General features: G+C 59.6%; 1 protein-coding gene across 1 annotated transcript in view; it reads right to left on the bottom strand.

Moving 5' to 3' along the window:
- COL5A1 (collagen type V alpha 1 chain) overlaps positions 1-14584 on the bottom strand; it is a 144509-nt gene that overhangs the window by 98448 nt on the left and 31477 nt on the right. Inside the window, exon 2 of the mRNA XM_028497372.2 lies at positions 5284-5451. Within this exon, the coding sequence (XP_028353173.1) occupies positions 5284-5451 (168 nt within the window). The remainder of the gene's footprint in view (positions 1-5283; positions 5452-14584) is intronic.

Raw genomic sequence — 14584 nt, 5'->3', positions numbered from 1 at the left:
CTGCGCGTCCGGAGCCTGTGCCCCGCAGCGGGAGAGGCCACAGGAGTGAGAGGCCCGCGTACCAAAAAAAAAAAAAAAAAAAAAAAAAAAAAAGCCAGACCCGCGCTGGCCCTGCCGAGGGCACAAGGCTGCTCCAGAATCCTCCACACGCCCGCCCTTCACACCCTGCCTCCACGGACGGGAGAGGAAATCTCAGCCCCCTCCTTCCGTCCATCCTGGTTCTCTCTGTGTGCAATTTGCAATAGCCCCGAGAGCGAGGGCCCGGGGCTGACAAGGGAGCTGGGCTATCAATGCACAGCCAGGAAGGCTCAACCCAAGTCAGTGTGCTTCTCAGAACCAGGCCGAAGAAGCGAGCCCGAGGGGCGTCAACGGGGACACCCGACAGAGGAAGGACAAGGCCCTGCGGCTAAAGCTGCCTCACATCCAGCGTGCTGCAGAGCGCTGAAGCCCAGCCCACGGTCCTGGGCAAGGACAGAGCCCATCATCAGACCCACCCCTTCTTCAGAACTGTAACAAGGTCAACCAGATGGCCCGCGTGGCAGAGCAGGGGGTCAGTGCAGCTTCTAGTGGGGATGCTGTCCTTGGGCGCCCTCTGCTGGCGGAACTGTTGCACGGCGGGGCCGCCGGGCTCTGCTTCTGGTCCCTGTGGTGAGCGCGGCCGATGCCCTGCTGAGGGGAGGGGGCGTGCCACGAAAAGAACTGCCCCTGGAGGGCCCAGGGTAGACACACGGTCTCTAGCGTGAGGACAAGAGGGGCCACGGCAGCTTCAGGCAGATAAACCAAACCCCAAAGGCCAACAGAGTTGTGTGAGTTTTCAAGGCCGTGATGGAGAGCAGGTGGAGAAATCCATCCCACGGCCCCCAAAGCTCTGGCTAAGGTGCGGATCTGGAAAGGCCCAAGGCTCACAGCCCGGGCGGGATGCGGCCCCGTGTTAAGGAGCTAGAAGCTGGGGTCTGTCTGCTGTGCTCAGCACCATGGCCCAGCCCATCCCCTGGGGCGGGAACCAGCTGGATGCCTCCACTCCCAGAGAGGGGGTAGGTTTGGCCATGTGCTGTTAGGGAAAGGCTGCAGGAACAGTTTGATCAAGGGGCAGATGTGCAGCAAATGTCTGAGCGCCACCATATCCAGCAAAGTTTGCCAGGTCCAAGTGGAGGGTGAGGAGGTCAGTGTGGTCATCTGTCTGAGGAAAGGCTGGCTTCACTGAGGGACCAACTCAGGCTGCCCTTCCACGGACAGGAAGCCATTTGGAAAGAGGCCCGTGGAGGTCACTACCGTCGCAGCTGTCCCTCCACGCTGCCCTCCAAACGTGGGATGTGAGAGGGAATCAGAGATCCCGGCCTGAGTGGACGGCCGTGGTAGGGGAGGGGGTTTGCGTGCGGGCCCCAGGGGGAGACCCCAGCCAGGCCAGTGGCAGGACCTCGGTGGTGGCCCTTTGGTCCCTGGGGGTGAGCAGGCACTAAGGGGCCCAGGGTGGTGTCTGACCCCAAGCGTCTCAGAGGCCCCTGCTCACTGGATGTCAAATCACCATGTGAGTCCGTGACGCCCTCGCTCTCATCTCAAAGGGTCGCCTGCCTCCCGTCCCCACCCCGCGATGACTCCACGCCTCTTAGTCACCCTCCTGCCTCAGACGACGAGAAGGGCGGACACGGGAGGGCCCCTCCCCCTCCCCCTCCCCCCAGCGTGACACACCACCCAGGACCACGAACACCCTCGCTCCCTGCCTCCCAATTTTTAAATCGCTACAGTAACACCCGTTCTCAGCTCAGATAAGCTGAAAGGAGAAATTACGTTTAATGTTCATCTCCCTCCTGGCAAAATAACAAAGGATTTGTTGTCACTTTAGAGACCGTTCATTCTCGTCTGGACACGAGCCAGACGCTGACACGCTTTATAATCTACAGTTTCTGGGAGGAACTCGCCTGCTATCCAATGCTTCATATTTTATTTCTCAGAGAGAAGTCAAAACTGAGGGGTGAGCTCAGCAAGAGGCCCAGTTACTTCCTTAGACCATTTCCTTTCCACCTGGGCTGAAGCCCAAAGGCACGGAGCAGTTTAGGTGTACAGTGGGCGTTTAATAAGTGCATCTGCTATTAAACTGAACCCTACTAAGCCAACAGTTATATGTTCTGCTGGACAGAGGCTGATTCTGGAGGTCCCGCCCCGCGGTGGAGGGCAGGCCTGGAGTGAAGGCGCCAGAGTGAGCGGGGGACATACCAATGCCCAGGCCCCGTCTCAGATCCTGAGCAGGAAGGGCGTCTCAGCGGCCCCGAGGTTACCAGAGGGAGGGCGAAATGGGGAGAGGACCCCAATCCTAGGCACGAGAACAGAGGAGGGGGCCGCGTGACCACGGGGAGGCTGCCTTGCCTGGATGTCTTCGGAGGGGATGGCTGGACCTGGATGATGGCAGCAGGCCCGTGGTTCCGGGACACAGGGGCACAGCCCCAGGGGCCGGGGCAGCCTCATGGGACACGCCTGCCTCCCGCACTCAGGGAGGGCCCATGACGGCTTCTTCTAGGGTCTCAGGCCAGCCTTACCGTGACGTGCTGCCCCCCACACCCACAGGCAGAGGGTGATGAGGCCCAGGAAACGCGCCCCCCTCCAGGCAAGCTGTGCAACCGTCTCCGGTTTGTTGGTGGCCTCCACCTCCCACAAAGCGTCACCGTCCCGGGTTCTGCTTTAGTCCTTACGGCCTGGCCTACCCAGTGTCAGGACCACCCGGCGCCAGCCATCAGGGTCAGTAACGTGGGGTTGCACTCCTCGTCCTGCTGATTCAGAACCCGGATTACAGGCTCTAAGCAAGACTAGAAAAGCCCCTTAGGATCGGGGAGGAACACGAGGCCCCGTGTTGCTGGCAAGTGCAGAGAACACCAAACTGCTTCTCTTCACCTGCTGGGAAGGGGGCGAGTCCTCTGAAGAACCCCTGCCCAAGGAACCTTGATATCCCCAAAAGAAACGGCCTGGATCGCAGCGATCTGTACAAAGCGGGAGAATCAATGACAGGGTGAGGCCGGCGTCTGGGCTGGGGAAGGGGGACAGGTCCTGCAAAGGCTCCCAGATACCTGCTCAGCTTTGGCCCCCAAGCCCGCATCCACGACCCAGACCCACCCGGCCTCTACAGGGGCGCCTGCATCCCCAGAGAATCCAGGTGGCCTCTCGGGAGAATGATGGGGGTTTTCTCGTTACGGAGAGGTCACCCGGACCCGGACCTCCTTTGCACTGAGACGTTTAAAACGTGTACGCTCAGCTCAGGCCACCACGGCCTCGGCCTGGCTGGGGCCACCCGACCACCCCACCCCTTCCCTCTGCAGCTGCCGAGCACATACAGCGTCTAAGACGCAGCCAAACGCCACGGCTCCCCGGAGGCCAGCGTCCAAGCAAAAAGCAAGACAGGCGGGTGCCCCTTCCGAGGTTTCCAAGAGAGGAAAGGCCAGAGAGTCTGTGTGGTTTCATCAACCCTGGGGCCTGCAGAAAAGACCCCCTAGAAGTTTCCGCTTAAACCATCCCCAAGGACCTCCAGTTCTATTTGGCATTAATGAGACGATCGTCATATGTGGACCCATTGTACCCCATAAGGTAATGATGACTAGAAGGCCCTGTAACGGCCTTTTGAACTCTTTGAGTATCTAATCAAGATCCTAATTTGAGAGGTTAGGAAAAATGTGGGCTTTAAAAAAAAAGATCCCTGTCTGGCTATTGAGGAATTCATACCAGATCTCCAATAACTGGCCTGTATTCTGAGACCCTCTGACATTTCTCGCCCCAAGATAACCGAGGTCCGGGGGGCAGGCAGCCATACTAACTCCGATGAATCGGTTGTGACCCTGAACTGGGTGGCAGGGATCAGATTAAACTAATTGTCAGCAAAGCAACTACAGATGACCTCGAGGTAGGACGCCTAATTCCACAGGACGGCCTTGGAAGGTGACCACGTCACACACGTCAGGCAGTGGGTGTCTGTCCCAAAGTGCGGTCACCATTGTCTGGGGCCGTCAGCTCTCACAAGCCTCCCCTGCCCTCAGCCCCTCAGTCCCCCTAGGACGGGAATTCTAAACAGGGGACTCGGGGCAGGAGAGCAGACAACTTCTGGGTGATTCTAAAAGATAACGCTGGCCCCAAGAAAGGATAAGAAACACTTCTCTGGCCGTGCGGGAAAGTGAAATCCGCAAGGTTCCTTGGGGCGAGTGACCCAGGAGCCCTGGCAGTGACCCCTGTCTTCAATGATGGTCAAACGCTCTGGAAGGGGGATGTCTGGCTCACAAAGGTGGTAAAGTGGGGGGGCTCTTTAAGATAGTGAAGGGGCTCAGGGCCCCGGACAGATCTCACCGACCCCAAATGACATTCCTGGAAAGAGCAGACCCAGCCCCTCTCGCAGAGACAAACCCTTAAAGGTCCCCATTGGATTTAAAGGAAAGCTGAGAAAAGAGCTGGGGTGAAGCAGAGAGTTATGAGTGAAAGGGTTATAGAGGGAACAAAATGCAGCCCCTGAAGGAGTGCGTCCTTCTGGGACCCAGCGGGGATGTGACAAAACAGAGACAGCATTACTTGTCAAAAGACTGCCTGATTCAGGGTTGAACGTCCAGGGTGCATGCAGTCACCAAAAAGATGACGTACGGTCTTCTAATTATTACAGAACATCTCCTGAGGTCCCTTCATCTGCCCAAGGTGCCCTGGGCCCTTTCTGATGTGAGTCAGGAAGAACTCCTTTGAGGTGGAGGGAGAGGTCATCAAACCTGGGCCTAGTTAGCCGGTCCAGATAGGCCCCGAGGGTTGGGGGGGGTGGGGGCGCAGTCAGGGACCACTGGGACGCTGCATCCGAGCAGCAAACATCACTTCCCGCTCTGGGTACGTAATTAAAGCGGCGACGTGACACCTGGCAATTGGTTCTCATTAAAAGCCTGCGCTCTCTTGCTGGGAGCCATGACGTCTGATTCATGTGTCTCTCAACGTCCTCGCCCCCAGTTAAGCTTCTGTCTGGAAGCGTTTCCTTTCCCGTGACCCCAGGGTTTCTCTTAACCTCGTCACCCGGGAACCATCCATCTCCTTTTTGCCTTTGGAGTCCTGACAGCCTGTCCACAGCTGGAGGGACACCTGCTTGGAGATGCAGTGTGAACAGATGAGGCCCCGCTGTCCCTTTGGTGGTGGGCGGCGAGGGGTGCCGGGTTGTGTTTTCACTATCCTGACATCAAACCCGGCTCATTCGCGGAAAACCAAGCACGTTTCTCCACCCCACCAGCCCCAGGCTCTGCTGAGCGCACCCCACCAGGCACACACGCCGTCTCTTACCAGGGTACAGCTGCTTGGTGGGCGCGCTGAGCTGGGCATCTTTTGTGACCCTGTAAGCGACATCCGGGCCTTTGGAAGATCGCCGCGCTGCACAAAAGCCTGTGGTCTTGGTTATTCCGTCAGGCAGGTTGTGAAAATCTAGAACCTTCAGGAGATCTGCTGGCTGAGCTGAAAGGACAAAGAGGAGGGGCAGGGTTAGCCACGGGTAGGAAGGGAGTGCACACAGGGCAGGCCCACCCTCTGGTGAGCCCCCAGAGGGTTCAGATGAACCGGAAACCAACCTTCACCACCTCCCTTCACCCACACCTCAATCTCTGACACTCAGAAGATAGATACCAAGGGATCAGCTCAGAAACCGGGTGCTCTTGGGGGCAGGACACCCCACTTTGTAGAACTGCACACGGCCAGCTGGGCAGAATCGGGTTCCCGACCTGGTCCCTGCAAGCAGCCACCCACCAGGAGCAAAGCCTCCCTGATCTTGCACTCACGTTGCTCTTGTTTTCCCCAAGTGCCGTACAAGCCCCGGGCTCCAAGACACCTCTCCTCATTAGTGTCACAGAAGACCCAGCCCAAACACAAGCTGAAAGGCGGTGTTAGCTCCCACAGCTGATGGAAGCAGCTTGATAAAGCCTGGTCCTACGAAACGGGAGTGACTGACAGCTCATGAAGTCTGTTATGTAGCTGCCGGAGCGCGTGACCCTCCTGGGTGTCACGGAGAACAGCGGGCATATGCCCCTGGCACATTTTATCCCCCATCCTCATCCAATTAAAATGGAATTTTCCCATAACAGTTTACACAAATAGCCAGATTCTATTTGCCCCCAGAAGACCGCTGCATACAGGGCAAGACAGCGCAGAACCAAGAGCAAGAGAGGGGCGGGTCCCTGCATCCCTTCTGGAAAGTTCCTGACCTCCCTCCAGGGCCCCGCAGACAAGGGAGCAGCCCCTGAGGGCAGGGGAGAAGCTGGAATGCTGGTGAGCTCAACCGTCCCCCACAAATGCAAAACATAGCCTCCATGTGCCTGCACATGCCCCAACCACATCAGAAAGACCCCAGACCTCCAGGCTGTGAGGACTACAGGCTTGCGATCCACACGCCCCCCCCGCCCTAAACAAAGCCAGTACCGTATGGAAAGTTCAGCTCATGCTACTACAAACAAGAGTCCTGGGAGTCCAGGCAGAGAAAGTAAACTCGAACTTGGAGTCAGCGTGACAGGACATCTGCGCAGCTGGGCTTTTGGGGAACCCAGTGGCCAGCACCCGCCTATCCGTGTGGGTGTGGGTGGGGCTGCCACACTCCCTCCACTGGGCCACGTGGGCCTCCCTGGCCAATCAGAGCCCAGCACCACCCTGTCCCAGGGGCTTGGTCCAGGGCTGGGCATGTGACTGCACCAGGCCAAGGGAGCTCCATCCTGGGGCTTTTTCCTCTCTGCTCTGCTGGCTTCACACGTGGATGATGAACCTGCAGCTGCAGGTGGCTGTCTTCTGGGGGGTGCGGGGAGCGCCTGTCTGAGGATGTGGACAGACAGACTCCCGCCACACTGCCTGGGCTCCTGGATCAAGCTGTGCCTGAAGAAAACTCATCTACACACACCAACAGGTTGTCATCATGCTTACGCCAATGTGGGTTAGATTCTGGCACGTGCTACTAAAGGTCCACATCCACTGCCGGGTGCAACAGCGGGCTGACACAAGCTTGCCCCCGGGATCTCCGGGCTCCTTAACTATTCAGTTCCCCGGCCCACTGACCTTCCGAATCCCCAGAGGGTCGTTACATGCCTGGGACCCGCTCCAGAGGAAAGTTCCACCTTTTTAACAAGGGTGAAAGTTTTGGAGGTGAGAAAGGACCACCAAGGCCGGTTTCCCCTTGGCCGGGTTCTGAGCAGTCCTGCAGCCAAGCTGTTGCATGTGGAACCCAGCACAACTGTCGGGGGTGGGTGGCCAGGCAGCCCCGCTGCTTGTCCAGGTAAGTTCTTAACAAGAGAACCACCCAGATGGAAGCCCGGAAGGGGAGCAGGTGCCGGGCGGGGTGTTTAGCGCAGGCGTGGTGGACGGTGCCAGAGGGAAGGGGGGACGGTGCCCTGTAGGCCACTCCCAGCATGAGGAGATGGGCCTGAGGGTGGGACGGCAGGCTGGGCCAGGCTCTGAGGGGGACCAGGGTGGAAGCGCATTGAAGCTGCTCTCCATCACTAAACACACACCAACCCCCGGCCCCGCCCACAGTTCCCTGCAAGGCACCGTACTGCCCAGATTCCAGGGTTCTGAGGTCCCCTGTTCCAGCGGTGTCATTTCTACAACTCGGCTTTGCTGCACGCCTCTGTCACTTTAATCAAGGGACCAGAAACCTGGGGGATGAGGATTTCCCACCTCTGCAGAGGGAGGGGCACGGTAAGGACCCAGGACACCCTTGGTCCAGGATGGCGTCCACCACGAACAGAGCTGCTGCTTCTCAGGGTCTCTCTGATTCTCCTGGGGGGCCTCAAGCTCCTGCCCAGAGCCCTCACCCCACACAGGGGGTGGGGTGCGCGTGGGTGGCACCTCCGAAGCGCTCGGCACAAGCGACCCCTCCCCCCCGCCCCCCCCCCCCCCCCGCACCAGAAGCTTGTCCACTTGACCTCAGAAGCAGAGCCAGACGCAGGTGCCTGGCACAGCCCAGGGCCTCGACTTGGCTTATGGGGAGAGATGGCCGTGCCAGCCGCTGGCTCACCTGCCCTGTGACACAGCCAAGCTCTGGCTCATCTCTAAGATGGTCGGCTCCAAGATCGGCTGTGGCCAGGAGAGGCATCAAAGGTCCGGGCTGGGCGTCTGGGACTCACATCCCAATAGATGTGATGCTCTTCCCAGATGCGCAGGCTGTGGACCTGCTTCTTCCATGGCCAGCAGAGAGAGCTGTTTCCCAGAAGCTTTCCAGGCCATGTGTATGGACCTCTGTTGCAACAAGCTAAAAAGGCCACCAACATTTCCAGGCCCAATGCCACCCCTCCTGCTTGTGCCAGAGCTAAAAGAGTATTTTTTTCATTTTATAAAAGGTGTGGTAATGGCTTCCATGGTCTCTCCTCCCTGGTGACGCCAGGGACCCCCTCTTTGAACTGGGAGCCTTGGTTCCTCTGTCAGGGCAAGAATTCCGCTGGGAGACAGCACCAGCTTTGGGGACAAGTGGGCAGGGGCTGGAGCCCAGCATCACCCCCCAGGGAGAACATCTCAGGGCCACTTCCTCTCTCGAGGTCAATGAGAGAAGCTATAGCAGCAAAGAGCCCAGCACAGTTCCTGGGACCCGAGAGCCCAACACCCAGAGCCCTTCTCCTGGCTCCTCCCTCCGAGCAGAGAACATCCCGGGGCTCCCTGGGGATCACTGTGGTCCACTGGTTCAGGGAAGACAGAAAAGGAACTGACCCTGCAGCCCGTGCACCCTACCAGGGACCCCTCCCCACCTGAGAACCACAGGTGACGTGAACAAGGCAGCTCCAAGGGCTTCGTGGAAACAGAGCCTGGTGGCTTCCACGTAACCCTGGTCGTGACGGGGATCGCCCCCGTGCTGGGAGCCCCCAGGAGCGGCGGGCGCCAGGCCTGGGCTCACCCAGGCTCTTCCAGTGTCTTCCTGTTCCACGGAGCCTGCGCGGCTGAAAACTACATTTCCCAGACTCCTCTGCGGGAAGGGCTCGGGACAAAAATTATGTTCCACACTCAGAGGGGAGCTGGAGTGGGAGAGAAAGAAACCCTCTTCTTGCAGGGTCTGGGACCAGGTCACGGGGTCCATTGACATTTGCAGACTTCTTGAAGCCTGGGTGCCCTCCCACTCTGGTGGTGTGACCATGAATGGGGGGGGGGTCTCGTGACCCCCCCACTCCTGCTCTGCCAGTGGCTGCGTAAGCCCCTGATTCCTGCACTCAGTCTCCTTCCCCTGCAGTAGCCTGCTGCCCGCTTCCTGGCTGTGCACTGAACCTGCTGAGACCGCGTAGATGTAACCAGGTATTTACGCCCCCAGACCCGTAAAGCAATGGACGTCAGAGAGGTCAGTTTTAAGACAGGAAGGGGGAAGCTGGGAAAGGATTTGGAAACGTAGAGTTGAGTTCCAGTTGCCCTATGCCAGAAAGGCAGCATGAAGGCCCTGAAAAGCGGTGGCACAAAGGAGGAGCTCAAATACAGAAGTGTAGGCTGTACACCTGAAACTAACACAACATTGTGAAACAACTAGACTTCAATAGAAATATATATATAGAAGTGCAGGATGGATGGATGGATGGACAGATGGATGGACAGACAGATAGGTGGATAGACGGACAGATGGATGGACGGATGGATGGACGGGTGGATCGATGGATGGACGGATGGATGGACGGGTGGATCGATGGATGGATGGGTGATGGATGGACGGACGGATGGACGGACAGGTGGACGGACGGATGGATGGACGGACCACCGCACAAAGATGACCTCTCTGCCTCCCCCAGAAGGCACTTCCACAGTCATCCCTACAAGTCAGCTGCCCTGTGCTCCTCCGGACACAGAATAACGGAATAAGGGAGCTCCATGTCACCCAGGGTCCTGCCGGCCCTCATTTCACAGCTGCAGGACACGAGATGCCAAAGCAGCCATGCAGAATGACCGCAGCACGCTGCAGGCGCAGGGCACTGATGACCTGGACCACCAGCGGGTCACTCTGACCCAGCATGTGGAACCAGAGACGGCAGGACTAAAGCCACGCTGGTGAGCCTGGAGGACACGGCACACAACCCCGCCGAGAAGAGTCAAGCTCCAGTAGCCAGCTGGCTGGTGACACAGGCGGGGACGGCATCACTGTGTCTGTTCACTGCTCCGCCCCCGCCGCCCAGAACGAGCAGAGCTGCCGGGGGGTTGGCGAGGGCATCCAGCACCTAGGAGAGCAGACTGAGCCAGCTGACTGCTTTTAGCAGGAATTTAAATTGGTTTCTGGCCGTCAGCTGGCCTCTGGACACCCCTCCACTGTGCTCAGAGCAAGCAAGGGGCCGCTGAGGCCAGGGCGCCAGCCTGCCCGGGCTTGAGGGCCCACCTCAGGCTCAGCAGCTCCTCTTTTGCGAGGGGAGCCCCTCGTGGAAGAATGTTTCTCTGCCAACAACGCCAAGTCACGGCCCACTTTCAGGAACGGGCGGACGAGGGAAGTAGGGAGAGGACTTGGGGTCACCACCCTGAGCTACAAAGGACGCGCCCTCAGAACGGTATCAGAAAGTTCCAGCCGGGCACTGCCGACCAACGCCGCCAGTGTTCTGCCAGCCCCAGGGCACACAAGAACGCCCGGGGTTGGGGGATCCTCACCAAGCGCTGACATCAGCACCTCACCCCCCAGCCCTCCTCAGCCCTCAGAGCTTGACGTGGGAGGTGGGGCTCAGAACAAAAGTGACTCAGCCAGAAAGACCCACCTGAGCCCAGAGGCCCAGGGAGAGGGAGCCGTTTCCATGGTTTAATGGCTCACCAAATTTAACGTCCCCAGGTCTCAGTGGGGACACCAGAAGAGCAGCGGGGCGGGGCGGTGGGGCCACCAGTGCGGACGGAGCTTTGTCACCAGCCACGCAGAAGCTGCCGCGCACACCGGGTGCTCAGCCACGTTTGTTGAAAGACTAAGTGAGCAAAAAGCCCACAGCTCTTACACACGACGGGCAGAGAGGGGGGACGTGACAACTCGAACACTGCCGCGACCTCACCTTGGCTCGCTGTCACCGCGTCACGTTGGACTTAACGCTCGGAGTGACACTGAGCTGCAAGCAGGGGACACCCCACCGTTCCAGGTGCTGGGAAGGAGCCGCGCCGGGGTCCCGAGAGTCAGGCCTCCTGAGCGAGGCTTGCGAGGCTTTGCATTGGCTCGCGCTCAAATTCCACTCCTGTTGCTGTTTTTCCCCCGATAAGCTATGAACGTTCTTCCGCACGTGCTGTCGGTAAAGGCTGCCTTTGCAGCCCATGCCAGACAGTGTGTTTGGTCTCTGTCGCCCCTCCATCCTAGAGGCTCGGGCAGGAGTCTGTGATGTAGCAGAACTGCTTGCGGCGCGCCTGGAGATTCCACCAGGTAACCCATGACCGAGGCCCACGGGGAGGCAACCTCGTCCTCAGCCCCCCGTGTCCCGCTCACCGTCTGCACGGCCCCCATCCCACACCTGCCTTCGCTGGTCTGGGAAGGCCATGGCCCTGGTGACGCACGCACAGGACACTCCAGACCCCGGGTCCCAGGCAGCGCTGCTGGGTAAAGTGAGGCCAGCTTGAGTCCCCGGCACCCCAGGGGGAGTGACGCCGTCCCAGCTGAGGGCACCCAGTAGCCTCACTGGACTCCCCAGGCCTCCCCGGCCCTGGAGCTCCGTGGCCTGTCCTCCCAAGCACACTGCCCGACACCTGCCACGCCGAGCCCTCTGGACCCTGAGCCTGAGGCCAAGTCCTGCCAGTGTCTGGGGGCTGCCGGAGAAGAGCAAGCGGGGCGTGCATGACAGAGGGGCCGACAGAGGGGCGGGGGGGTGAAGAGGTTTCCGCTCACTCCAAGGTCAACGCCATTGCGTCTTCAAAATTCTCTGCCCTGTCTAATTTCAGAGCTAGAAGGGGTCACAAATGACACCCAGGCTGATGACCCTTCTTCTGAAAGAGGAGCTGTGTGGAGAAGGGGTGTGACCATCTCGAGACTACACAGCAGGCTGGTACAGAGCCGCCCTCAGCTTCTGACCCGCCCTAGGCCTGAGCTTCCTTCCACTCGGCACCAGCAGATGAAAGACGGAGCTGGCGACGGGCCCCGAAACCGCAGCCCCCCACTGCCCTCGCTGCCCTCGCTGCCCTGGTGTGTCTGTCGCTCCCTAAGTATAAATACACCTAATTCCCTGCGTGAGATGGGTCTGCCTTCCTGGGCTGCGAGCCTCAGGAGGGCAGGGCCCCGGCCTGGCGTGTCCCTGCTGAAGCCCTGTCACCCGGCCGGCTCTCACGGTAACTGCCACCGAAGGCAGCATCTGTTCTGCATCTGCGGGGCACCCAGCAGGCTCCCCCGAGAAACACACCTGCCCTTCCTGCTGGATCCCATCTTACGCTTCCCGGAAGCAAAAAAGAGTCATGGCTCTTACAGGACCGAGGGACGGCCAGTGAGAGGGGTGGGGGGAGCCGAGGCCCCCCTCACCCCGGGCCAGGGCCTCTCCCCACCAGCCCTCCCCGCGGGGCCCCGGCACAAAGCTCGTGGCCCTGTCGGGAAGGTCAGCCCAGCAGGTTGGAAAACAAACAGGCTGCTTTGGAGGCTCCGAATGAAATTCTTCTTCCGTGACCCAGCTGAGGGAACAAAGCAAAGCGGGGGCCGGGGCAGGTGAGGCAGGACGCTGGGTGGCCATCCCCTGCCAGCGCTTCCCTGGCTGCCTCGCCCCCAGGGACGTCACAGGGGCGGAGACCTGAGCCCAGCGCAGGGGAACTCGGGCCGTGGCCGCAGGTTCACAGGCTCCTGCGCTGACAAAAACCCCCGCCCTTAGCTCTCCTTGGTGGAGAACTAGAACCTCCCTCTCCTCTGCCCGGCATCAAGGGCACCCGGCCCTCTGGCCCCAGCCCTTCCCAGGGGCCCACGTTACACGACGCCCGAGAGCAGCATCCCCGGGGTGTGCAGTGCCCAGCGCACCCGCCCTGCCCAGGCCGGGGGGCCGCCTGAAGGCCTCTGAGGCTCGGCGGACTGGAGGACGGCAGGGCTAGACTCGAGCCCAGCTCTGCCCGCCCTGCGCCAGGGTGCCCAGCGGGAATGGACGCGAGGGGCCTGCCCGCCGGGCAGGGGAGCCCCTCCATCCCCTGCTCAAACCCCAACTGCCTCACACCATCTCTGACCTCCTGTCCAACTCTGTCGCTTCCTGGGGACGAGGAATGGCCGCCAAGCAGCCCAGCTCGGGCCCACGGGGCCCGGTGACAGTGCGCTTGTCCCTTGCCTCTGGTCCATTTTTCCGTTTCTGAAGAAGGGCTGAGGACCCACCAGCAGGGCTCCTGGGGGGATTTTTACCGAAGGAGACAGCGCCACTGTGTGTCATCATCCCCGCAGACCCGCCTGACTTGGCCTCCCCCGCGCCCCCAGGGGTGACACAGAACACCCGGGTTAGGGTGCAGTGGACGTGACGCTGACCCAACCCCCTTGTGGGCCACGTGGCCCTGGGCAAAGTGGGTTCCATCCAGAGCCTCCCTGTCACCACTGGTGACAGGGAGGGGTCACTTGGCAAGGAGGCAGCACCAGGACAAAGGCTGCAGGGGTCTGGGGCAGGACTGCCAGGCGGTGGCACCCAGCCTGGGGGAGGGGCAGCTGGGCCCTGAGCTCTCCGCTCCCTTAGTCGTCAAGACGGCTCACCAAGTAGGCACCTGCCTCTGCAGATGAGGAATCTCAGGCTGGGAGAGGTCAGGTGAGTCATCCCAGGTCCTACTGGGATGCAAACAGCTGTCTGGTGGCAAAGTCTCCCTTCTCGCCCGACACTTCGGGGAGGAAAGAGGGCAGGATGCTCCCCGTGACACCTCCAGAGAAACCACTGCCGAGCTCACTCTCCTTCCAGGGAGGGAACAGCAGAGAGCACGGCAGCAGTGATGAGGTGAAGCAAGGTGGCCCCACGGCAGAGAGAACCTGCTCCTTCTAGAGGTCCAGGACCCTGGGAAAGCACGGGTGGAGAGACAATCCTCGACCTCCCCGTCCAGGGATGAGGGAGAAGCTCAAAACCCCGGGCTAAGAGAAGAATGACAGGTCAGAGGATGCCTCTCCTGTCTTACTTTCTACCTCATCAAAATACTGGTCTGAACATCAGCAGCTCAGAGATACAGTCCTCTCCTCTGTCTCTTCAAAGTACCACATGAGATGCTCAGTAAACCCTCACTGAAGGATGGACACATGGGCACAAGGATGAAGTGAATGGAAGGATGGATAGATGGATGGATGGAAGGATGGATGGATGGATGGAAGGATGAATGGAAGGATGGATGGATGGATGGAAGGATGGATGGATGAATAGAAGGATGGATGATGGATGGATGGATGGATGGAAGGATGATGGATGATGGATGAATGGATGGAAGGATGGATGGAAGGATGGATGGAAGGCTGGATGGATGGATGGATGGGTGGAAGGATGGATGGATGGATGGAAGGATGGATGGATGAATGGAAGGATGGATGATGGATGGATGGATGGATGGAAGGATGATGGATGATGGATGAATGGATGGAAGGATGGATGGATGGATGGAAGGATGGATGGAAGGCTGGATGGATGGATGGAAGGATGGATGGATGGATGGAAGGATGGATGGAAGGATGGATGGATGGATGGATGGGTGGAAGGATGGATGGATG

This window comes from Physeter macrocephalus, chromosome 13, assembly GCF_002837175.3.
Source record: "Physeter macrocephalus isolate SW-GA chromosome 13, ASM283717v5, whole genome shotgun sequence".
NCBI classification, from domain to species: Eukaryota; Metazoa; Chordata; class Mammalia; order Artiodactyla; family Physeteridae; genus Physeter; species Physeter macrocephalus.
Note: the sequence above shows the minus strand (reverse complement) of the source record. Positions and strands in the feature narration are given on the sequence as shown.